The 25,534-nt window shown below is 36.4% G+C and overlaps 2 protein-coding genes across 4 annotated transcripts; one reads left to right on the top strand and one right to left on the bottom strand.

Annotated features, from left to right (window-relative positions):
* The first annotated feature begins 3,568 nt into the window (after positions 1-3,568).
* On the top strand, positions 3,569-15,889 carry LOC132304408 (uncharacterized). The gene is made up of 5 exons (XM_059802071.1): positions 3,569-3,701; positions 9,793-12,178; positions 13,551-13,671; positions 14,555-14,614; positions 14,700-15,889. Exons 2-5 carry the CDS (start codon positions 9,909-9,911, stop codon positions 15,747-15,749), a joined length of 3,501 nt encoding a protein of 1,166 aa, XP_059658054.1. The 5' UTR covers positions 3,569-3,701; positions 9,793-9,908; the 3' UTR covers positions 15,750-15,889.
* Positions 15,890-16,486: 597 nt separating this feature from the next.
* On the bottom strand, positions 16,487-25,421 carry LOC132304407 (pentatricopeptide repeat-containing protein At1g63330-like). Of its 3 annotated transcripts, none has more exons than XM_059802069.1 (6): positions 22,647-25,421; positions 19,371-19,448; positions 18,858-18,992; positions 18,608-18,749; positions 18,385-18,494; positions 16,487-17,570 (listed from the first exon to the last, which is right to left on the bottom strand). In XM_059802069.1, exon 1 carries the CDS (start codon positions 24,945-24,947, stop codon positions 22,752-22,754), a length of 2,196 nt encoding a protein of 731 aa, XP_059658052.1. In that variant the 5' UTR covers positions 24,948-25,421; the 3' UTR covers positions 16,487-17,570; positions 18,385-18,494; positions 18,608-18,749; positions 18,858-18,992; positions 19,371-19,448; positions 22,647-22,751. The 3 variants fall into 3 exon arrangements, with proteins under 3 accessions (XP_059658052.1, XP_059658053.1, XP_059658051.1); XM_059802070.1 differs by lacking the exon at positions 19,371-19,448 and having other exon boundaries at positions 16,487-17,044; positions 17,136-17,570; XM_059802068.1 differs by lacking the exon at positions 19,371-19,448.
* Positions 25,422-25,534: the final 113 nt, after the last annotated feature.

Genomic DNA, 25,534 nt, shown 5'->3' with positions numbered 1-25,534 from the left:
TTTGACTGTGCTTTTGGTGTTTCTTTAAAACATTGGCAACAAAGTGAACTGGTCTATTGACATAGTGAGATCTAGAACTGGGGAGTTGCTTTGGAGCAGACTATCATAAGCCTAGAGTTTCACCTTTATTTCACTTCAGCATTGTATGTACCATCCTGATGGGACCTAGGTAAGCCATGCCCCCGTCACTTGTGCCTAGACTTGGCTTCCACACACATTCACTCTAGCATAAAACCAGATTTTCATATCTGGACTTTACTTTGATTTTCAGTGTTGACAAGATTTTCCAGGTTGTCTATCTTACAAACAAGCCGTGTATTATCCTCTTCGGGTATATCGACATCACCAAGATCCCAGACAGCCAACGATGCTGCCCTTGTTTTGATTGTCTAGCACGCGTCTGAAAATCCATCAGCGCCCGGGTGAGACAAGGAAGAACGAGTAGAGTGACACTCTGGAGCAGCACCAGATCAATTGAGAATGGCCCAGATTTTATGATATTGTTCCTGAAGTTATCCTCTAGCCAAGTCATCTAGATTAGATTCAACGTATTCCTTCTATTGTCCAGGGCTCTTTCTATTCCCAATCTTGGAGGACCATTTAGCTGAACCTTTATTAGTTTTACCTCCAAATTTGGCCCCCAAAACCCTAATTGAACGTATCTCTCCGAAGCAAAAGCGTCATCTTGGAGGACCATTTAGCTAAACCTTTATTAGTTTTACCTCCAAATTTGGCCCCCCAAACCCTAACCGAACCTCTCCGCGTTTAGTGATTTCTTAACCATGGTTAGCTATTCATGAACCAAGTTTTCTCATGGGCAAGCAAGCATCTTGAAGCACTCATTCCTTTGTAGTAAAAATTCCTACGGGCGTAGTCCAAGTAACATGTCCTGCTCCTTCCAATGAAAGGTTGAGAGTTGGAGTAATAAAACTACACATGGGTTTTTGAATAGAATCTTCATTCCCATTTCTACTTGTCTATCAAAAATAAAATAAAAAAAGGTGAAAAAGATTTGGACCTACCACTTGCATAGAATCGAAACCTACCATGTCAGGTCATGATCTATAAATCAGCAGCCAAATGCATGATCTATAAATATTATTGTGTGAGTCATGTCAAATGCATGATCTGTAAATATTATTGTCTGAATCATGTTTTTTTTTATAATTAATTTCCTTTTGTACTGTTCTCTCACTTATGTACCAGACTCTACCTAATGTTGTGCATGGCCATTAACAAACAAATCATGTTTTCAAGATGCGTACCTTTTTTAGGGCACACTGAATTTACCCTTGGAAGTGAAGGAATATATTCTGCTGGATTCTCACTCAAATAAAATATACACCATAGAAATTAGTCACAAAAAATTAAGATGGTTACGCAGAACATATAGACATTAACCGACATTAACGTCAGGTGTCATGATTTAATGGATATTTTAAAATGAAGAAAAAATTAATATAATTTAGCTACAGAAGTGAAAAACGAAATAAATGTAAAATGACCAAAGTGCCCTAACCAAAATGATAGGGAATTGATATTTATATGTAAAATGGTATAAGGGCATTTTGGGGAGATCAAAAGGGTATACAAATGTGATTTTCTGACATTATCCTTTCTTTTGCTCATGTTTTCAAAGTTAACACACTTATGTACCAAAAAAAAAAAAAAGATTAAGGGTGATATTTACCAAAAATTTAAACATAAGGGTGTTTTTCCCACTTTATCCTTTATTAATTCTTATAAACTCACACACTTAAAACCAATCCAAATTAATTATTCTTTTTAAAATTGAGTATTTTTTTTAAGAATACTCAATTTTAGGCCTCCAGACCAGACGAACTTGGTCGAGTCAAGTCGGGCAGGCGGCAAACACACGTGGTAATTGGTTTGGACCCAAACTTGCCTAGTTACTCTCCCTCTTCAAAAATAAAAACTTGTGGGCCCAACCCAAACAAAGAATTAGTGTTAATGGAAGCTTTACACATCGCCATTGAAAATGGTTTTCAACGGTTCATATTCGAGGGCCAATGTGTAACCGGTAGTTGGAGCATTGAATGGGTTTGAACGTATATCTCCAGTTGAAGCTAATGTTATAGAGGACAAAGAGAGGCTATTATCAATACATAGTAACTTTCAATTGTCTTTTTGTCTTCTCTGATGGTGCAACTCATGAGTTGGGAAAGTTGGCTCTTCTCCACAAAAAAAAAACAAAATATCATGTACCGTTGAGAATATATACATTAGGCTAGGTGGAGAGATGTAGTGGATGCTATATGTATTAATTATCTATTTTAATAATATCTTGCTTGTGAGATTAAAAGAAAAAAAAGAAAAGAAAAGAAGTAAATTACACTAATCTCTTCTGGAATTTGAGTAAATTACACGCATAAATTGCTTTGAGTTTATTACATTGATCCGGAGAGATCAAGGGCCTTGTGGCCTAATGGTATCTTTTTTACCTTCCGAAATAGATGGTGAGAGTTCGAGTCGAGTCTCCAAATAAGTAAAGTGGGTGTGTAAATAGTGTAGTGTGTGTGAGTTTCTTGTCAATGAAAAAAAAACCACAAACTTTGACCCGAAGAGTGTGAAAAGTCTCCAATGCCCTTATATTGTAATATAGAGTAAATTACGCAGACCTTCGGGGAAGTTTGCCATAATTACACAAACTTTCCCTATCATTTAAAAAAATACTTAGATCACCCCTAAAAACCAAACCTTACACACCACCCTCGTCAAGTAGGCTAACAATTAGATTTAATCTTACCAAGTTACTCTTAGAATAACATTAAAACTAAACTTATTAAGATGAGTTTTAGGCCTCTTTCTTTATCTAAAAATGCTCTCTTTCTTCTCTCTAAAACATCTTTATTTTTTTTTTTTAATGAAAACCTAATCCTAATTCCTTTGAATCTTTCATTGAATAATGAAAGAAAAGAAAAAAAAAACCTATTTGAATTTATCTCAAGTAGGCTAACAATTATATATATATATATAAAGTAATTTACCAAATGTTATATTACATTTTATATACTGAAGGAATATAGTTGTCATTTTATAAAATCACATCTGAACCGGACGCTTGGCAAGATTCGGTGTTACTCTATTATATGATATTAACACTCAATTCATATATATCAAAAAACAATAAGTAGATCCTATTGACAGTTCATGTGAATCAATAATAAGTGGACACATTTTATTTTAATTACTAAATTATAAATGATAATTAAATTATCATATCTCATTTGATAAATAAGTATTTACCCCCACTATATTAAATTTAATAATTAAAGTTGTAATCAAATTACTTACTCATTTCAATCCGGCGTGTGACAATATTTTCTTGTAATGCTACGCTAATGGGTAATTTCCATTTACTTTTTGTATATATATATATATATATATATATTTTTTTTTTCATACATATCAAACAGAAAAGTCTTCAAATCTAACCGTCAAAAACCATCTGATCATCGATCAAGAAACGGTCCACCGCAAGGGGGTCCCACTTAATATATGCCACGTGTCAAGCCTACCCCGCTAGCGAAAGCGGTTCGTCAAGCACGAGTGGATCTTTCTAGGGTTTATATTGTTCTAGCAGATAAACTCGACCTTTCTCTCTCCTCTTTCTCTCTCTATCTAGCCGACTCACTTCTCAGCTTCCCACTCTCTCCTCCGCAGTTTCATCTTCCGATCAGGTAATTCCCGACCACCACAATCTCGTATCTTGTTATTTTTTCCTTCACATTTGTTATTATTATTATTTTTTTGGTAATTATATTCTCTTATAAACGAATTTCTATCTGGCGGTATAGATTCATAGATTGAAAGGGAAATTTAAAGAATTCTCAGAGTTGTGTGAGTTTAATTAGCAGCCAAAATTGTGGTATTTTGCATTCTTTTTAGATGTGTATTACTGATAATTTTCTCATCATTCTACATGTTAATTTAGTTTTATCTTTGTATGGTAATTGAGTGCAATACCGTTGTATCAAATATATATATATATATATATATATATATATATATATCACAAATCATAAAATACTGAATCCGAAAAATGTGTCTGAGCTCTCTCTGTGGTTTTCTCGGAGGGGGAGAAAAGGGCAAGCAATACAAAAACTTTGAATTATAGCTTACGTCACTTCTATGCATTTCCATTGTCTTACGTTTTAATTTGGCTTCAAGTATTTTTATTATTGGTAGATTATTGTATTTGCATGAATTAGCTTATATGAATTTACATCTTATAAATGGAAGGGCACAAAGAGTTGAAACTTTTTGGATAACCAAACGGTAGACTGATCCCCTTCCTAAAAGGGGAATAAATAAATAAAGCACGGAATCTCAACAAGCTCCTCAACTGAAGCTCAAGAGGTTAGTTAGTCTTTAGAATTTATGGACAATGAACTAAACATGAGTTTTACATTTTAAGAATTTATTGGGGTTCCTCTCCTGTAATAATTCAAAATATCAGGGTCAACTTTCAAAACTTTCTGTGTCTTTTACTCGAATCCTTTTAGAAAGAGCAGTCAACTTCCAAAACTTGCCTTTTCTCTTAACCCGAGCTTTGAAATGCCATGATTTGAGCAGATAACTTTTGTAGTATGTCAGCTTATCGTAATGGAAGATTTGTAATGGACCTAATGACTTTGGCCACAGTGCAGTGGGTGAGTGGGTAATATACCAATTGGGTTACTTGGGCAGGTGTTTGCTCTAACAAATTGATTATGAATATCTATCTTTTGAACCAAGGTCAGCAGTTATCAGGATCTTCTAAAATAAAGTGGACCCTAAGAAGAAAGCTTGATCTTGTAGGAATATGACTTTAAGAATCTTTTTAGGAATGCTGCCCTGGTGTACAGTTTAACCCATTCTTAAGTTCTACTATATAGGTCTCTTTCGTTGATCTATATGTTGGGAATGAAATACATAATTAAGGCCTTATTGATGGTACTCACGAAAAACTAGAGTTAGAGGAACTTAGTGTTGACTTTATTTTTTAGCCCAAGTAGTTTAATATCATTTTACATTTGCTTTTGTTTCCTCTTTCTAATTTTCAATTTGCCAAATCTTACCTTCAGGCTTTAAAAGCTTGTCGAAATCTAAAGCATATTGGCAGCAAAGAAGCATATTGAAGTTTTTCATCAATATTATGGTGGTGATTGATATCATATCTTCCTCTCAGGGTTTTGAAGTTATTTTATGCATACAACTAGCGGCCAGATACTTGAGTTCGTTTTATTTTTATTGTGATTGGTTAAATGGAATGGTTTGACCTTTGTTTGATTTACATAATGTAAACTATTTGAGCTATTAGCCTCTGCCAGAAGTTTTAAGAAATTTTTTTGTGTGTTCAATGTCCGAGAGTTGTTAAGCGGTTGAGCTGGGTGCCTCGAAGTCTTCAATTGAAATTCTGGAAGCTAATAAAAACATAACTTTGGATGATTATGCTCCTGTCGTAATCGGTATTTTCAAGTTGGTGTTTTTTCATTTCTTTTTCATAAAGTTATTTTATTTTCCATTCCAGCTCCAATGCTCCACCCTATTTTAAGGAAGAATTTTTTTTTTTTTTTTTTTTTTTTCATTCTCTCTTTAGTGGAATTGATTTTGTATATATCATATTATGTAATGCTAGTTCCCCTTTCTTGGAGGAGTCAACTTTTTCAAAATTACAGTCTTTTGTCTAAAGATCTAATATATACTAGGGTTTAACAAAAAAAGTTGTTTTCTGGCTCATTCAATGAATCAATATAGTTCGAGATTATGCAACAAAAATCTGTGGCAGTTTCATCATTGCTTACTTGGACGGGGAACTGGAAAAACCAGTTCCTTCAACCATTCTTGAAGCATACATGGTTCTTGTTTTGATTTTTTTTAATTTTATGCAAACTTAACGTCTAGATGATGTAATGAAGATGCAGCCAATTTGACTGTACACATTTACCCACAGTTGACAAAAACCAAAACGGTGTGTTTGGTTCATAGACTTGGAATTGATATATGAATTGTTAATTCTAAGAATTACTTATCAATTTTTTTTATTTATTTTAATTATAATAATTGAAAATCCTAGAATTGTAAGTTAGTGGAACTTGAATTCCACTATTTGGATGTGTCATTGAGATTTTCTTTTTTTGTAAATTTATATTTGAATTTAACATTTTCAAAATAATAATTTGGAATCATGTAATGATAGGTAAGTATTGGATATGATAGTGATGGTGATAGTGGAGTCACCTTAATGAAGGATGATGTGATGGTGGTGTTGACTATAACCAGATGAAGCTATGAATTTTTATGATTAATGTGGTGATAGTGGTGGCATTAGCAATTGTATTATGGTTGTGTTGTTGGCATTGATACCTGTTTGGTGCTGTTTTGGAGATGGGGTGCTAGTGGAGGATGGTGGGAGATATTTTGGTGGTGGTATTATGGTTATAGCAACGGTGAAGATAATTCCAGTGGCTGTGTGCTGCCATGGAGATTGAAGCAGTATAGCTAGTGGTGGTAGTTCCGATTGAGTGTTGATAAGAACAATATAATGGTTGTGGTGGTGGAGATGTGGTGCGTTGTTGGTGATTGTATTGTCTCTGGTTGTGTGACAAGGGTACTAGTAATTGTGGTTGTAAGAATGGCACTGACATTGGCCTTATGTAGCTTTTGAGGGACACGTTCCCCTTTTGAACACTATTTATACAATCTTTACATATAAAAAAAAAAGAAAAAGAAATAGCACTGACATTGATGATCTTAATTTTATAACTTTTTTTCCCGTCAAACTTCTTATTTGCTTTTGGTTCTTGTGAATTTGCTAATAACACTTCATACCTTATAATTCATAAATCTTATTTTCATAGCAAAGTTCGAAAGCTGGATTTGGGGTCAAAATTCAAGTTCATTTTGAGGATTGAGTCCTGAACACAAGATTTGGATTTGAAGGTCTCAAATCCAAATCTCATTCTTACATCCCCAATAAAACCTTTAAATCAAACACATCCTTACTGAAATCAACAAACTTGGTTATTAATAAGTAGTTTTTTTCCCCCCCTGGTTTTGGTGGGTTGGGGGTGTGGGAGGGTAGTGAATGTCTTCATGAAAATGTTTCATGTTAACCAATTTCGCAGGGTTATTCTGTGTTGCTCACTACAAGAAAGGGGTTCACCAATTACTCATTATGGTACTAGAGGAGTTGAATGCTCTTGAGAATTTGGGAAAGGCATGTTATATAATTTGAGATGATTGTTGAAGTTGGCAGCTTCTACACTCTACTCACCACGTGGTATTCTTCAATTTGGGTATGGCTTAAAAGAAAGGAGGCGGCTAGATGCTTAGATGCATGCAACACATCATTAATAATAAATAGAAGAGATCAAATTGTTTCCAAAAGTGTTGTCATAGCAAATGAGTCTGTGTCGATCTCAAATATTCTCAGAGTATCTTTTCTCTCGCAGAACTGTGTGATGAAGTTAAACGTTGTAAAGTTTTGCTTATCTTGCTCGTCTAACAGCATGCTTGTTGAGGCTGTTGGTATTTGTATATGTAATTATGAAAGAGAATCAAGGCATAGGAATGACATTGTTGTAAAATGTTTCAAGTTTTTAAAAAATACCATTATGCGTTGTCTCTGCCTTGGAGATATGCAAGAATGCTTTTATACGCCATATTCATACTTGACTTGGTCAACCATGGTTAAATAGTATGTCTAATTTATTTATTTATTTATTATTATTATTATTATTATTATTTTTACGATGTTCTGGTCCTTAACAATACATTTGGTTTTTAAAATATGAGTTCAATATATGGCATTCTAGATGAAATTTCATTTTTATTCAACAGCTATGGATTTTGAATCACCTATTGAGTATGGTACAAATTGTGGAAACTCTGGTTTTAAGCAGTGGACCTTTTGTTACTGAAAATAGAGGGTGGGTCTTGGTGGAACAGTCTCTCTGCATGCGGAGGTAAGACTTGTGTACAGACCCTCCCCAGACCCCGCAATGGCGGGAGCCTCGTGCACTGGGCTAGCCCTTTTACCCGCTGTTACTGAAAATGTAAGCGAAGCACACCTAAATTTTATCTGTAGGATGAACTGTTCATAAAACTTAGTGTATTGGCATTAGTAAGCCTAGGTTTCCTCCTATTCATCCTCAATTGGATTGGATATGTACATATTGTTTGTTTTCTGCAATTGACTCCAAGCAAAGCTTTTGTGAGAATAGAAAGAAAAGAATATGAAGTCTGAAAATATTTTTCAAGGATCCCAGAAGTGCCCTTTTAACGAGCTAATTGTTGTAGCAATCTTGTTTGGATAGCTGCTCCATTGTAAAGCCTTGTACTGTTCTATTACCTGTGGTTTGCTTTGTTATTTGTTCCACATCCATAACTATTATTTTGTGCCTGTGCTGTTTAATATATAAGTGCTTTCCTTTTGGTTGCTCTTTTTCTTCATTAATGTGAAAGTCGTCTTTATATATATATTTTTTCCTAGTTTCTTCTTTATATTTTTCTCTCTTATGTAAACATGCTCAAGTGAGCACACTCGTCAAGACAACATCGTCATATGAAATATGTTTATATTCTACTGGGAAAATATGGACACTTCTAACAAGGAATTGTGTTTTTGTAAGACATTTCATTTCTTGGACACTTCCAGATGTGTTTGGATGGGTTTATAGTTTACACATGGTGAACACTTTTCAAACACTGACATGCGATTATTGAGACTTGTACATTGGATAAAGAAATAATAATTGTTAAAAATAAATCAAATTAAAGATTTTTATAGAAGTAAAAACTATAAACAGTTTGGAGAAAAGCATAAGATTTACAAAGAATTAATCAAAAGATTGGACTTGAGAGTAGAAAAGGACAGAACCTTATCAAACTACATACATATCTATGCCCATACACACCAAAAATCTGTGTATTTGTTATGACCATGACTTTCTTTATGTGACAAAGGTGATTCTGGTTATATAATTTATAAGTAGTGAATTTAATCTCATAATAGAATATTAGATTTAGTTATAATGAAATAATGTTTTTCATAAATAGTAACATTCTTGTATATAAAAATAAATATCTTATTGTCTTGTGTGGTGTGCCCTAGTCTTTTGAGATTCTTGTTGACGTGTTCATATTCTTCTTAGCTTTTCTTAATTTAATATTTGATTTGAAATGGTGTACTTATCTATCTGCAATAAAGATTTGGTAAGATCAATTAGCATTGTATTGAGTATGCAACCTTTAAATAGTGCCAGTCTTGTGGAAACAATGGCATGTGGCATCTTCAAGGAAGAATTTTCTAGAGGATTACGTTCACAAATTCAATTTTTTTTAGTCTATTTGGTTATTTTCTTCAGAGGTATGAATTATTTAAAGTTGCCTTCTGATCCTAGATCCCGATTTTCATGGAGATTGGAGATCTTGAAACGAATATATAGGTGACTGATGACAAGAGTATATTTGTCACTTGTAATGTGTATTAGTTCTGTACTTCTAACCTACGAGGTAGGGATCTGGCTATAGTAAAAAGGTTTTAAAATTAGTTTGTGAACTTTCTGCCTTTCAAGTGTTGCCTCTATGTGTGCTGACACAAAAAAATATTGTCGTATAAACATTGACTTTTGCTCTTTCAACTATATATTCTGTGTTTTGTTGATATGTTGTTCAATCTATTGAATTTTTACAGCTGAACCTGCATAATCTGTCAGTTCATTTTATCTTTTGCTCATGAGCTGTGGTTTTGAAGGGAATAGTAACACTTTTTTTTTTTTAATGCAGGGGTCCATATTTCCGTTCCAGTGATGACATAAAGGCACGTCGTAAAATCGTGATTTGAGCATATTAAATTTAAAAAATGACTTGCAGTTGTATATGTTTTATGGTGCTAGTCTAGCATGTCCAACAATCTTGTATCGCAGCAATTATCGTTACTAAACAAGCAGGTGGGCCAGATGGAACCTATTTCCAACAACCTGGACCCATCAATATCAAACATGCAAATTGGAACAATTGGGCCTATTTCCAATTATGCTGCATCTCAGAAGTTGGTAATATCAGACAATCAAATGGTTCTGGTTGACCCCATGTCTGACAGTCCTGGGTCACATAGCTTACCAGCATTAAGCAGGCATATTGAGCAGATGGAACCTAAGCGGAGCGATTTGGGGTCGCAGCAGTTTATATTGCCAAACCAGCATGTTGGAGAAATGGAAGCAATGTTCAACAATATGGGTTCACAGAAGTTGTTATCAAATAAGCGAAGGGAACCTATGTCCAATAATTTTGTGCCTCAACCTATGTCCAATAATTTTATGCCTCAACCTATGTCCAATAATTTTATGCCTCAACCTATGTCCAATAATTTTGTGCCTCAACTGCCTCAACCTATGTCCAATAATTTCGTGCTTCAACAGCTACCAGTTATAAACAAGCCTATGGCACACATGGAAATCCTCTCTGGTGCACCTGGTTTGCAGCCGCCATCTGTACCTCATAAAAAAACTATACAGATGCAACCCATGTCTGGTACTTCAGGTTTGCAAAATTCACCTGCACCAAATAAGAGAATGGTAAGGAATGATTCCATTTCCAGTAGATCTGGGTCACAGCACTCACACACTCCCAAAAATCGAACTGTGCAAATGGAACATTCTCCCAAAGTTCATACTGAATCATTTGAATCCGTTAGGTCCAAGATGAGGGATTCATTAGCTTCTGCATTGGCCTTGGTTTCTCAGAATCAAAATAAAGCTCCAAACGAGGAAAAGAAATCTCAGAGTGAAGCTGCAGTTAGTCCACGGCAGATGCAGGAAGTTTCTCAGCCTGTTGAATCCACTTCCACCTCTGCTGATGCTTCCGACTATGTTTCTGAAAACCCTATGGATACCTTGCCCTCCAAAGAATCTTGTTCTGCTGATAAACTCAATGACGGGCAAAGCACATCTCAGACTATAGAAGGCATGGATCATTCAGTACAAACCTTGAATTGCAATGGACAAGCATTACAGTCTGACACTTTTTTACTCCATCGGGATGTATCATTGGGTGACAATTTCTTTGTCAAAGATGAACTCTTGCAGGGAAATGGGCTGACTTGGGCAATGGATCTTGATATGGAGTTGGCAGAAACAAAGGAAGTTCAAGTGGCCAAAAAACCCAAGTTGGTGCACGAGAATGTGGGTGCAGCTAGGGGAGAGCAAGCGGTTCAGTCTCCTCAAAATTTAGCCTTTAAGATTGAAGCAGAACTCTTCAAATTATTTGGGGGTGTGAATAAGAAATATAAAGAGAAGGGAAGATCTCTGTTGTTCAATCTAAAGGATCGTAGTAATCCAGAACTGAGAGAAAGAGTCATATCTGGCGAAATTTCCCCCGAGCGATTATGTTCTATGACGGCAGAGGAACTAGCTTCAAAGGAGCTTTCTGAGTGGCGAATGGCAAAAGCAGAAGAGCTTGCTCAAATGGTTGTTTTGCCTGACTCGGATATTGATATAAGGCGTCTGGTGAAGAAAACACACAAGGGTGAGTTTCAAGTAGAAGTTGATCAAGATGATGGTGTTTCTGTGGAGGTTTCTGTTGGGACAAGTTCGCTCTCTCACAATCGACCCAAAAAAAAGGAGACTGGAAGTCAACCCCCTGCTAAATCTAATGGAAATAATGACAGAGAGAATGTTGTAGATGACAAGAGTAGTTCAGAAAAACAGGATCCTTCATGTAGCCTTACTATCCCAAGTGACGGGGCTGATTTAATGCAAGGGCTGATCGTGGAGGAATTGAAGGATGTGGATTTTCTTCCTCCTATTGTCTCCCTAGATGAGTTTATGGAATCCCTTGATTCAGAACCTCCATTTGAAAACTTACCAGTGGATGCTGGAAAGACTGTACCTCATTCAGAAAAGGAAAGCTTGGAAGCTGGCCGGGAATTGGTAGCTTCTGATCCTTCTAAAGATCCTGAAGAGACCACTTCAGGTAAAGTTGACAAAGAGGGTAAGGCTGATAAAATGGATGTGAAGTACACAGAATTAGATGTGAAAGTGAAATCCAGTGAGAATCTTACAGAACAAAAGAAGTCCCCCCCTGGAGGTGCGTCTAAGGGTGAACATGTCTGGGAAGGTGTACTTCAGATTAGTATATCGGCCATGGTCACAGTTGTTGGCTGCTTTAGAAGGTGTGCCTCTTCTTAGTAAACATTCTCATCATTGCAAATTGTTCCCTGCTGCAGTTCGTAATTAGAATACTTGTTCATTACCTGTATTATCTTCTGTGTCTGCTGCTATATCTTATTTACCGTTCATTATCCATATGATCTTCTGTGTGTGCGCATATCTACGGTTATTTTATGTGCTTTTTGGCTGCAAGGATGCCATAGTCTGTAATTATTCTATCAGTGGCACGCCCAACGTTTTTGTGCTGGACTTGTGAGAGGCCCAATTCTAACTTCCTTATCAGGTTGTGATAGGATCATTGCGCATCCTCTCAGATATTGAAATTATCTCCTGGATAGTAATTCATTCATTTGCATACCTATTGAAGCTATTGTTTATTTCTCTTTCTTTATATTTGTATTATATACGCCTATATTTGACTAAACATTTTCTGTGTTGTTCTTGCTTATGGGCCTCCTAACCAAGTCTATTCTATTAGAAACAAAATTGAAAATACATGCATACACCGACTTGTACACATGCATATATATTGACCTAAATTAGCTATAAACATCATGTATAATGATGCGGATTAGACTAGTTTTATACTCTGATTACAGAATAAACTTTGGAGCATTGTTATACTGAATGAAATTGCAGAAATTTGAGACTAGAACTTCACTTCAAGCAAATTTATAAAACCTGATCACTTTGAAAATTGGTCCAGAAACTGCCTTTATTTGGAATAAAAAATATCAATTGAAAAAACTAACTTTAGGTTGAATGTACAAATATAATGGTGTTTTGCATTTTGGTTTACTGTGCTAGATTCAAATTTCCTTGGTAGCCAATCAAGATCTTTATTGGATAACCTTCCTTTCTATAGATCCCTTGATGTACTTAAAAGGATATGCAGTGCATGTTCCTCCTGTGTGGGGTGCTAAGATGGGAAGATAGGAGACAGACCTAAAACATTGTTTTTTAGTGTGAGTGGATGTCATAAAATCGAATTCATGATGTGACACGCATCGGTCAAATTTTCTTAGCGGTGCACCATGCAACAACCCCTACTTGATGCACTTACACTTCATAATTACTTCTCTTTGTTTTTCAAGCTTGAATTAACATGAACTGTTATGTTAATGCAATGGATGTTATATTCAATTTCAATTGAACAACGATTTCTGGTCCGTGATGATGCCATCTCCAGATCTTAGCCGACAAATGCACTGCATTTCTTTTGAAAATGGGATGCATTTTAATATGATCTTCACTGGGTTATAATGTTATTTGAAAGAGAAAAATTTGTTGTCTTGCTTACCGAAGAAAAATTTCTTGTCACGTTGTTCTGTATTGTTGGTTTCTTTTTAGCTGATATGCCTTCTCTTCTTGCAGTGGTGAAAAAACATCAACAAAAGAGTGGCCCAGCTCTCTTGAGATCAAGGGTAGAGTAAGACTTGACGCTTTTGAAAAATTCCTTCAGGAACTTCCTATGTCCCGAAGTCGTGCAGTCATGGTATCTCAAGTTTCCTTCCTTTTATCCATGGCAAATGGCATTTGTTATAAACTAATGAGAATGTATGTCAGCTGCTTGTTTGAGACAAAAAATAAATGGGAACTATTTATCTCTAGACGAATAATTTGTCTAAGAACCACACCCCTACCGGGAAAAAAAATGAAAAGAAAGAAGTTTCTGTGTTGGTTCCCCCTTACCCATCATACTCACGAATAATTTTATTTTAAAGTTCTTTGTTCGACTGAAAATTTTGCTGGAAATAGAGAAGATAGCATTCTGTAATGGCTAATACTTTGCATCTATGCCCATTCCAGATGAAACAAATAGTTGCACACTCTTCAACTCAATCTGATTTGTCATGTTTACTATTTATGCTGAAAAGAAAGAAGTAATAGTAATAATGACTTGCCTCAAGAATTATAACTCCAAGATGGCCTTAAGAATAAAAGGAAAGAGAGAGTCCCTTGTTTCAAAGGTGAAAAGAAAAATGACCCTTATCCATATATGATAAGCATATATCTGTTGTAACAGTGTAAAATAGTAATCACATGTTATCTGAATCAATTAGTTGATCAATTATCCAGAATGTGGTTGGACATGATGATACATTACTTTTTCTTTGGAAAATATATGGGAGAATGGATGGGTGGGTTGGGGGAATAGAAGAAAATGGATTACGGAAATTTCCACACAGAAATTGTAGAAATTGATAAGTCTAAACGAGAATAAAATATAGGATAATAGCACTGCAGAAATCAGAAAAGGATAATAGACTATTATAACTCTGTATATACATATGTGTGTAAAAATGTTTTTGTATTATTTTTCATTTTGCCATTGAACTCATTGATGAATTCTCACTTTCTGAACTATGTATATATAGGTGGTCGAATTTGTTTTGAAGGAGGGATCTTCTGAGAATGAGCATGCTAGCCTTTCTGAGGTGACCATACAACCTTGTTTATTATCATATTATCTTCTAACAACGCTCATCCTTTTCTTGCTTACTCAAAATTGTCCCATTGCAGGTGGTGGATTCATACGTGATGGACGAGAGGTTGGGTTTTGCTGAACCAGCGCCTGGAGTGGAACTCTATTTCTGCCCACCGCACACAAAAATACTTGAAATGCTAAGCAAGAACCTGCCCAAGGATCATACTGAAGTGCTTAAATCTATGGATAATGGCCTAATTGGTGTTGTTGTATGGAGAAAAGTACATTTAACTTCCACAGTATCACCCAACTCATCTTCTTACCATAAACGCAGCTCAAAAAAGCAACATTTCTCTTCTAGGAGACCGCAAGATAAAGAAACAAATATGAATGTGAATTATGCATCAGAACCTCCTTTGCATCTGGGTGCAACTTCTTTTAATTCTCAACCCCCTCCTGATGTTGATGATGATGATATTCCTCCCGGGTTTGGCCCTGGCCCTGGCCCTGCCCGGGATGAAGATGACTTGCCTGAGTTTAACTTCTCCGGTGGTCCAAACCTGTCTCTGCCAAAATTTTCTAGCCAAAACCCATCGCATGGGTCTGGAATGACCCCTTTACAAGCACCATCTCGTCCCGTGGATCATGTGAGAGAGCTTATACATAAATATGGGCAAACTGGAAGCGCTGTTGCTTCACCTAATTGGCAGGACAAAAAAGGGGTTGGGGTTGGAATTAACCCATGGAACGATGACGAAGAAGATGACGACATACCCGAGTGGCAGCCACAAGCCCCCCAGCAGCAGCCTACACCCCAAGCATCGAGGCATGGCTTTCAGCAGCAGCTGAGGTTGCCCCATGCAGTGAATCAACAACATTTAGGACTAGCTGCTATGCCTCAGCAGCCAATGGTGCAATTAGCAGCACCCGTTGCCATGCCTTCCCCGTCTCTGCATCCTCAAGCTAATGTGATGCAGGGTGCGTGGTTGGCCCGGCCGTCTGGCCACAATGTCTTGCGGCCAAGTATGCCCAGTCTTTTAGAAAGTCAGCCTGGTGGAGGGCAATATTATGGGGCGCCTGTGCACCGAGCCGGGCAGCCAAGTGCGGAATGGAGACACGAAGCGTCAAGGAGTAGGGGTTTTTGATTTTCCTGTCATGTAAATTTCAGCTTTTACATCTTTTGCATCTTGTTAGAGAAATTAAAGTTTTTGTAAACGTAAAGTTTAGTGTATGATGCTCTTAGTTTTTCAGTTGCTAAAGCAAACAGTGGTCTGGTTTTATCTAAGATCTTAAATACTTGGGTTATTAACCGGTACAAGAGCAATCAAACAAATCTTTTACGAATCACTCAATTACACACAAACCATACCCTGTCTTTGAAGTACAGATTGACAAGGATTGGTATCGAGTAGAGATTCCTATTCTTGTAAAAAGAATCATTTTTTTTTTTAATTCACACAATTTTCAGTAGCATTCCAAAATACACACATTGTTCTCTACTGTTGTTTTGGGGCCCTTTTGGGTGCACCAATATAATATGAGTTGCAGGGGCATGGAATTGAATTGAATTGAATTGAATACAAGGACAATGTCTTCTGGTCCAACAATGGCCATCTGCTTTCTGCAGCTTCATCTCGACGCCTTTTGAGATCTTTGGCTCTCAATGAACATTGGATTGAAGGCGCTCATAGCATTGCTTTGTTTTTCTTCTTTCCCATAAGCGAGTTCACATCCCCTTTTTCAATTTTTTTTGGGTTTGTACTATTAATTCTTGCACATAGTCACAACTTTGGCATCTATTTTATTAACATGTCAGCAGCCAAAAACAATATATTAACATGAATACGGATGGAAAGGAAAAGCAGAACGTGCAGAAATAAAGTTCATCTGTAAATTTTTTTCCCTTACATTCAATCAAGGTCTCAACATATTGTCGTCGTCAACAAAATACAAAAAGAAAAGGAGAACAAGCATAAACAGAGTTCATTTGTGAAATTTTCTGACATTAAACATTAAGTCAAGGTCTTTGAGGTTCTTAAACAATATTTCACTGTTACCCAATATACTCGAATAATGTATGCGCAACAACAGCTTCCAACAATGGCAACAGAATAAGCCTGCCAACCTTACGAATCCAGTCAAGAGACAAGAGTAAGGATAACAAGAACTCATTTTTCTTAACATAGGGCTGAACTAAATACTTCTCAGGGGCAGATTTTGAGGTCAGCTCTGACACCGTAAACACTGTCGTACCCAGTGCACAAGAATCCCCTATTAAGCAGAGGCTGGGTCAGGAAAGCAGCGTTACCCCTCTCTCTCTGACACCATATACTTTGGCTAAAATCGCATTTCACACTTTCTGAAAACTAAGGCCAGTTAATTCCAGGTTGGTTGGGCTTCAGCAAGGTCCGGCATCACAAACATAACAGATAAGCCAACGCTGTTAAATTCCATTGCAAAGGAAAAGAAAGATGAATAAGCCCAGTATCCTATGAATAAAAAGTAATGCTACACAAACCAATCACTCGTACCACAATCCTTCAAAAAAACTCCCGTGCTCATCATTAATGTAACTATATTTCCCTAGTGTTGCGAGTTATTCCATGACATCCCTCTGCACTTCTACAGAACATAGGTCCACACTTGGAATTGTCCTCACGACTTAACTGGTCTTTTTGAGTATCTTTTTCACCATACACTTTTGTGTCCCGAAGCTGCTCTAAAGCTGTACCACCTCATTCATGCTCTGCCACAACTTTTGTTCTTTTGATAGGTATTGAAGTGATAGGTTAGCTGCCATTAGGGGCCGACCAAGTGAGTAATGGCCTTTGCAACGGACATCCAGAACATTTTTTGTCAAGGAAAGGCCTCGCCCACTTGTAGGTCTTTTCTCCAGATGGCAGTTCTTGTCTGTTACTCGTTTACCAGGAAAATTTCTAGAACAGCTCCGAAGCTTTATTGATGACCTTTCCCAAAACAGATGCAATCATGATCAGAAAACAGAGTGCATCCTTCAGTTCATCAAAATCAATAATACAATGCAAAATGAAACCAACTAGTGCCCAGTATAATAAGTACTTGAATTAATTGACCAAGGTAATCATATGATACAAGTAAACTAAGCATGTGAGCTGAAATTTTTCTGCAGTGAAGAGGGGTGGATGTGGGCAGAGTATGTAAACAATATAAGGCTGGTTACAGTTGTAACTTCACAGAAGCACTTGGATTGGAAGTCTGGAAATGGAGGAACCACAAGCAGGGTGGTTTTCTAATTGTTTTTTGGGAGGACATACAATTTATATAAAGAAAAGGTTGGTTGTCAAGGCATTTTACAACATAGACAGGATTCCAAAAACCTCTGACAGTGACAAATGAACTACCAAATATCAGTTTTTACCACAAAAGAGTTTCTTGAACTCAAGTTTGTCTAAACAGTTTAAAAAATACTGTATAACACTACTGCAGTGACACTCTCTTAATAAAGTGTAATGAATAATTCCTCGTTAACACATATTAGTATCCTTACAGTATGCATTACCTTTTATTTCAGAAACTAATTAGGTCAAAGATGAAAAACATAACATATAAAGGTAAAAGTTAATTGAAGCATTACATCAACTGGTGACAAAATTATATAAAGCAACTAACCGAAAATTAGAAAGAAAAAAAGAACGACTGAGTGGCAAACGAGTAATTAGACAAAGTAAAGAAAGGTGCATGAAGCCAAAAAACCTGATATAAATCAAGGACGCCATCAAATAAACCAAGAAGAAGGTATACCTGTAGGTGGATAGGTACTCCAGAGCATCATGACCCTAGTGCTGATATGGAACCTATTGCCAGTTGGCTGTCTGCCAACCCAAAATTTTTATAAGTTTGGAGTTCCAGTTCTGTGAATTAAAAGCAAAAAGGGTAAAAGGGTGAAAATAGGAACAACACCACTAAAAATCATCAAGTTCAACAACATTATAGAATTGAAACCAACGTATGCTTCTGCACTTACATAGTAAGTGAAGCAGGAAGCATAACTCATGAAGTCCCAACAAGAAATTTTTGTTTCGGCACTGTTAGGAAAGGCAACATCCTATGTCGCATCAAGAGCAGCTTTCATTTGGAGGCCCCAAGGAATTGCGAAAGTAAGACCTCTTTAAACAATAATTTAATGTGTCAACTAAAATCATAAATTTGAATCGTGAAAGTAAATTTGATTCTTTCCAAAGACAGAAGTGTAATAGAGAATATAGACAACGCACCTGTTAATAAATGATACACAATGCCACCCTTAGGCATGAACTCATACATCAAAACTCTATGCTCATCATTTTAAGCAGTAGGGAATCAGTTTTACAAGATTAGGATGACAATGGTGCCCAACATAGTATATCTACCTGTTAATCCAAAGACACAAAAGAAAATAAGCTACACCACTCATTTAAATATTCTAGGCAGTGTGGCAATCTATATCCATAAACAGCCACTCTGTCAAAAACATTCCATCCATTCCATTTCTTTTTTTCTGTCTTTTTTTTTTGGTTGTTGAAAAATAATTATCAAAGAATCTCAGACTTGGAGCAGTCTATGAAACAGAAAACAACTAGTGCAGACATCTCATTCTGGGCATCTGAGTTACTAATAAAACAATAGTTCTGGAAATTTCCTCAGTCAAAATCATTTGAGAAATCAAAATTTAAGCAAAATGAAAAACTACATATTAGATAACCATCCGTGAGAATATAGCAAATTGGTTAAGATGTTGTATGCCTTACTCTTTGGCTTATTGTCCCTCTTTATGATGGATCCCCCACGGCTGGTAGTCAAAGGTACACAGATGAAGGGTGAAATACCTACATATAGGGAAGAGGAAGAAGCTTTGAATAGTGAGATGGGTGACAGCATCGCTGGCAGCCAGCGAAGTGGCAATACCTTCAGCTTGGAATGTTAATAAAGAACAAAAACAAAATAGGGGGATATAGCAGGGATGGAAGTCAGTAGTCCATAAGGCATAGAAGTAAAGCCAGATAATTGAGAAGCTTTAAGGAATTATAGAAGAGAAGCTATATTCGGAAAAGGAAATAAAAAATTAAATAATTGCATGGACTGTAATTACAAGGAGGCTGTCTCCGCACCCTTTAGATTTTTAAAATAACTCCTTTAGATTTTTATTTTTATTCTAGTTTTTTCTTTTTGGGGGTGACGGAGGGTGTCTCCACATCCTTTAGAGGAGGGACTATTACCCTTTGGATATTCGCAACCACCCCCAAACTACAGGTATTCTTTGTAAGCCCAGGGCAGAGGCTTGACACCCTCGGGAGTTGAACACAAAACCTCTGGTCATTGCCCAGACGCCTTATACCAACTCAGCTACCCCATGGGGGATCCTTTAGATGTTAGTTTGTTTATTGATTACTATGAGAGAGAGAAAGAGACAGAAATCAATACAGAAAAAAGGGGGATAGATCGCTTTTTTTTATCGATAGATTAGTGAAATGGAGAACTAATACAGATTGAATTAAAAAACAAGCGCTTTTTGAACTTAAATTAGAAAGAAAAAAAAAAAAAAAAAAAAATCGCTAGTCCGAGCATAGAAGGAGGCTCTTTGCTGACTTGTTTCATGTAAAAGAAAAGAAAAAAGGAATTGAAACTTGTTAAGTTAATAGAACTTCTGACAAATTTCGTAATAAAAGCTTGAGTTAGTATTTTTGTTTAACTTTTAGATTGTTTTCAAAAGTTAGTTAGTTAGAGTTGGTTGTATTACCTCAGTCCAAGGGCAAATTTGGAAGTGAAGCTACAATTAAGGAGAGAAATGTAATTTCAACACTCACTCACCATTGGGGTTAATGTTTTAATGCATTCATTTAATTAGAGTTTTCTGCATTCCATGTTTTGATTCATAAAAATCCTTTTTTTAAGTGCAAAAACATATTTTTGGAACTTTCCTAATAAAAATTCCGATGCAATAAGGACAGGGCACTTCGATTGATTGACAAATTTCTCAAAGGTTACTGGACATGTGTCAACCGATTAACAATTGGCTTGATCGATTGAGACCCACAAATTTCAGTTTCTAAATAGAATTGAATCTCTTTTTAAGCTAGCCTCTATAGGCTTCTAAATTTTATATAAAGCCCACACATGATCAGAAAACCTATGCAATCAGTCTCTAAGCATACATAGAGCAAATGGAGCATATTAGAGTGCGATCAAGCAATTCCTTGCTTGAGTTTTCTCCTTTTTCATATTCACTATTGCATCTAGTATTTTGAGGTTGTTATTGAGTTGTTGATCATCAACTATTGTTGTGCTCTAAGGAGAATTCAGAAACTAAATGTTTCCGCTCAACAAACACGTAGTGTGGATGTTAGCAGTCATGGAGACTAATGTACTGGTGAAGAAGCGGATTGTGTGAGGAGTAGATCTGTTAACAGAGCAGCAGTCTGGAGACTTGAGCAGAGAGTTTTCATAAGTCTATGCCAAAAAATAACCAGGGAATTTCTAGGATTGGGGGAACTGGTCAACCTAGTTGTATAATCTCTTTCTCACAGGGGATTTATCTGCCTACACTAGGTCCCATGATTTCTCTTCTTGGGGTTTTCACGTGAAAAACCTGTGTTCATCGTGTGATTGCTTGTTTTACTTGGACATGTTTTTATATGCTTTTAAATATGATGAATGATCTAATTTACATGCTTTCTAGTTAGTTGATTATGAAATTTTAATTAAAATAATTGCGTAATTAAGACTTATTCACCCTCCCTCTAGGTCTTGATCACGGCTTTACGCTACTCTACATTAGAGCCTAGGGTTTCAGTCCTAATCCTTCAAATCAATCATAAACAAAAAAGTATGACTTTCCACTCTTTTTTACTTGTCAAAAAAAAAAAAAAAAAAAACCAAGGAGTTCAACATATATTCCATAAGATGCGGTATAATAGAAGTCAACAAATCCAAAGTAAGTCAAATGTTGTCATTAAACAATAGGATTTCAACATAGAAACAGATACAAGCACCACCCACACAAACAAGTGTATATCTATCTATCTATATATGTGTGTACATATAAAAAAATTAAAAAAGCCACTTGAAAGTGCACGAAGGATGTCGGTGGCAAGGAATGGTTGTACCTATTTTTAAGAAGATGGGTTTCATAAAGTGAAAATGCATCTAGAGGCTCTTCATTGACACGAGCATTGAAGTTTCACTCCAGATATTAACAGCATTCCCTACAATAGAATATATAACATCCAAATCCAATCTAACGTGAAGTTGCTTATGGCAGAACAAGTAGCTACGCTTAGATTTGGTTTTTATACTTACTAATATACCTATAAGGGATGACACCAACACATAAACTGAGAAGGTTCACCAATTACATGATCAAGTAAGGAGAGCCATAATACAAGGAGAGGGCATACTTATAGGAGACTAGACAGAGAATATTATGTAAGAAGTTCTCAGAGACAAATATTCTAGCAAGGTCCTTATAAAAATTAAGAACTAAGAAGTTTTGGACCTCGTACAGCCTTTCAAAAGGTGGAACCCGGGGCCAATATGCTAAGAGTTGCCAATAGGATTAATCAGTCCCATATTCAATATAGCTGATCTTTGTGAATATCCGGGCCATGATAATGACAATTTAGCTGGTGATTGTCTAGTAGTACTACTTGGAAGGAGTGACAGGAGTCTAGGGCTTTCTCATATCATTGCTACTTTTTCGTCCTAAGAAGCAGATTCCTGGAAAATCTATCACTTTAAATTATAGATTGTCATGCAAAAGGACTTGCATGATTCTATCTCGATTTTGTGTTTTAGGGAAAAATATACAAATAAAAAAGTAAACAGTCTGTCATTTACTTTTTTATCCAGAGGATGCAACACGTATGACAGAAAAAACAGTCAAATCTAAAAGGAATAGTGCATATTTGGATGTATTTCACAAGTGAGGCCACATATTTTATAATAAGTCTACAAAAATTTCTGTTTTTAACTTCAGCATTCAACTAACAGAAAGCATAGAATATATTCACAAAAACTGTATTTCATACCTGTTGTGATGTTTTTGAATCTTGCTTACATCGAACTCGCCCAAGACAAAGCTGGATTCGGCTAAGAGGATTAGGGTGTGTGATAACATAATCAATGACAACGCTTCAATTCTCTTTGTCAATTAGTGTCATCTCTCCATGATATGTCTCCTTTTCACAATTACCACATATCACAAACTCCATAAGTTTTGCAGCCCTAGGGAATTTCTTCATCCAACCTTTTGACCTTGCCCGGCTTAGAATATCATAAGTAACTACATTAGGTTCACACCCATCCCTAACCATCTCTTTCAACAATGAGATAATGTCCCAAAACTTACCTCTTTTGAACATTGCCTCTAATATCGTATTGTAAACAGCAATACTTGGAATGATCCCATTCTCAAGCATTTGATCGCGCAGCTGGAGAGCAGCTGGTATCTTGCCTTCCTTGCAAAGGCCATAAATAAAGGACCCATATGTAACAGCATCCAGTTCTAATCCTTGGCTATACATATCTGTCGACAAATGATCCACCAGCATATCATTGCCATCTTTTATGGAAGCAAGTATAAGAATATTATAGGTAAACATGTCAGGTAAAAATCCAGTGTTTTTCATATATTTGAATACCCTGTATGCTGTTCCAAGCAACCGATTCTTGCAAAGGTAACTTATAAGAGTATTAAAAGTTACTATAGTGGGAGTAGGACCATTACCCACCATGGATTCCAATAGCTTTAAGCACTCTGGAATCTTCCCAACTGTACAAAAGTACTGAATTAAACAAGTCGAACTAACAGCATTGAGTTTAAAACCATCATATTCCATACGATACAGGATCCTTCGAACCATAGAGGAATTTCCTTGTTTGCATGCTGTAGACAAGATTGTATTGAAGGAAACCAGATCAGGCCCATTATTAGCCCACTTGATGCGGTCGAAAACCTCAAGAGCTTCATCAATACTGTTATCCTCACAAATGCCTTTCAAAATTGTGTTATATGACACATTATTTGGTCGAAAACCTTTTTCCATCATACTCTTCAACGCAGATACTGCTTTGCCTGATCTATTCTCATGACATAAAGTGTTGAAGTAAATGTTGTAAACAGCAACATCCACAGTACAGCCCCGTGAAATAACATCTAGTAAGAGCTTATTAGCAAGTCCTACTCTGCCTCCTTTCAATAGACCTCCAGCCAAAGCCGCATGTGTGTATGAATCGGGACAAAATCCCTTTCGATCAATAACCTCGACAAGATCAACAATTTCAACCATCCTGTTTTGATGGCAAAGTTCACGGATAATTATATTGTATGTGACTAAATCTGGATCACATCCTTCCTTTTCCATCTTGTCCAATAGGCCTAATGCCTCATCAATTTTCCTGTCATCACAAAGAAACTTAATAACTGTAGTGTATGTAATCACATTGGGCTTACACCCAACAGCTTGCATTTCATTTAAACAACAAAATGCCTCTTTCCATAACTTTTCCCTACTAAACCCATAAACCAAAGCTGTATATGAGCACGTATTATGCACAACGCCTCTCTTCTTCAAAGAATAAAACAATGACAAAGCAGTGTAACTCTTATCAGACTTGCACAAATCCCATAATATTGGAGTGTAAGTAGAAGCACAAGGATAATTGCCCTTACCTATAACAATAGACAAAATGAAGAATGCCTCACGAATCATCCCAGCTTTGCATAGCCTAACCATTAACAGATTTAAAATGTTTTCGGTCGGGAAATAGTCCAACCTCAGCATAAATTCCAATACACCAAGAGAATCCACTACACTCCCCGATTCCAGCAACTTCTTCAACAATTTCATCAACGAAACAAATGAAGGTTTGAACCCACATTTATACATCTCCTCCGAAATAACGAAGGCATCTTTGTAATTCCCAAGCAAAAGCATCCCATTCACGAGAATATTGAATGTTGATGCATTTGGCAATGGCCCAAATCTTTTCATTGCAACATACACTCCAACCAACTCTTTCAATAACAAATTGTTGGATTTGACATAACACCAGATTAAAGCATTGTAATCATGAACGGTCGGTTTACCAGGCACATTCCTCATGAAACTCAAAGTCTCGAGAGCTTTACTAATGGAACCAGAGGTAGCATAAGACTGCATTCTACGCTGTAATTCCATGTAATTGGGCTCCTGGGTATTGATTTCTTCACTGAAATACAGAGTTTCAGCAGCACAAGATGAAGAAAAGCTCATAAATTGATACAAAAACCAAACCCTACAGCAAAACCTCTGTGGAGTGTTTCCTACACGAACCGTGCAAAATTTCATTGCTGGGAAAATACTCGAGGGTATCAACCCAAAACAATTAACTGAAGGATTAATGGGTCACAACGACAATGCATGACATAATCCAGTGTTTGGTCTCCGAGAAAATGAGAAAGAGCAAAAAATAAATAAACTGGGGAACTCTGTTTTGTGGAGTTTGGCAGACCCAAAATTGACAGAACTCGAATTAAACTAAACTTAAGCTGAAAAATCGATTTAAAGCTAAGTTGAGAACAGGCTTTGTGCTAAACAACATATATATATACACACACATATAAACATAAATTCAAAAAATTTAACCTTTTTTTTCCGTCAACCAAAAATAAAAAAAAATAACCTTGTTTGCCGTCAACAAAATGAAAATGGAAGGAAAGAGTGAACTTTCAGAGCCGAGACAATGAAGGAATGCTTGTTGGTTGTTATTGTGGGAAAGGGTTTTCCCTCCTTTTTCTGTGCTTGTGGGAGAAAACCCTAATTTGGGAGCTTAGTCTAGGACACCACGATGAGATGACATTTTGCCCACTAAAAACGTCGACGTTTTCCGCCTGGTCATAAAATTTTCGTAAACTGTAAATAAAATAAAAGGCAGA

This window comes from Cornus florida, unplaced genomic scaffold, assembly GCF_030987335.1.
Source record: "Cornus florida cultivar Cherokee Brave unplaced genomic scaffold, ASM3098733v1 CherokeeBrave_3.0.0_Hap2_Chr04, whole genome shotgun sequence".
In the NCBI taxonomy this organism is placed as follows: domain Eukaryota; kingdom Viridiplantae; phylum Streptophyta; class Magnoliopsida; order Cornales; family Cornaceae; genus Cornus; species Cornus florida.
The sequence above is the reverse complement of the archived record's forward strand: the minus strand, read 5'-3'. Positions and strand labels throughout refer to the sequence as shown.

Bases quoted from the DNA above. Each gene is read 5' to 3' on its own strand.
- LOC132304407 (XM_059802069.1), bottom strand. From the start codon at position 24,947: ATGAAATTTTGCACGGTTCGTGTAGGAAACACTCCACAGAGGTTTTGC.
- LOC132304408 (XM_059802071.1), top strand. From the start codon at position 9,909: ATGTCCAACAATCTTGTATCGCAGCAATTATCGTTACTAAACAAGCAG. The intron at 12,179-13,550 runs GTGTGCCTCTTC...CTCTTCTTGCAG, and splicing joins GTTGTTGGCTGCTTTAGAAG to TGGTGAAAAAACATCAACAA. The intron at 13,672-14,554 runs GTATCTCAAGTT...ATGTATATATAG, and splicing joins CCCGAAGTCGTGCAGTCATG to GTGGTCGAATTTGTTTTGAA.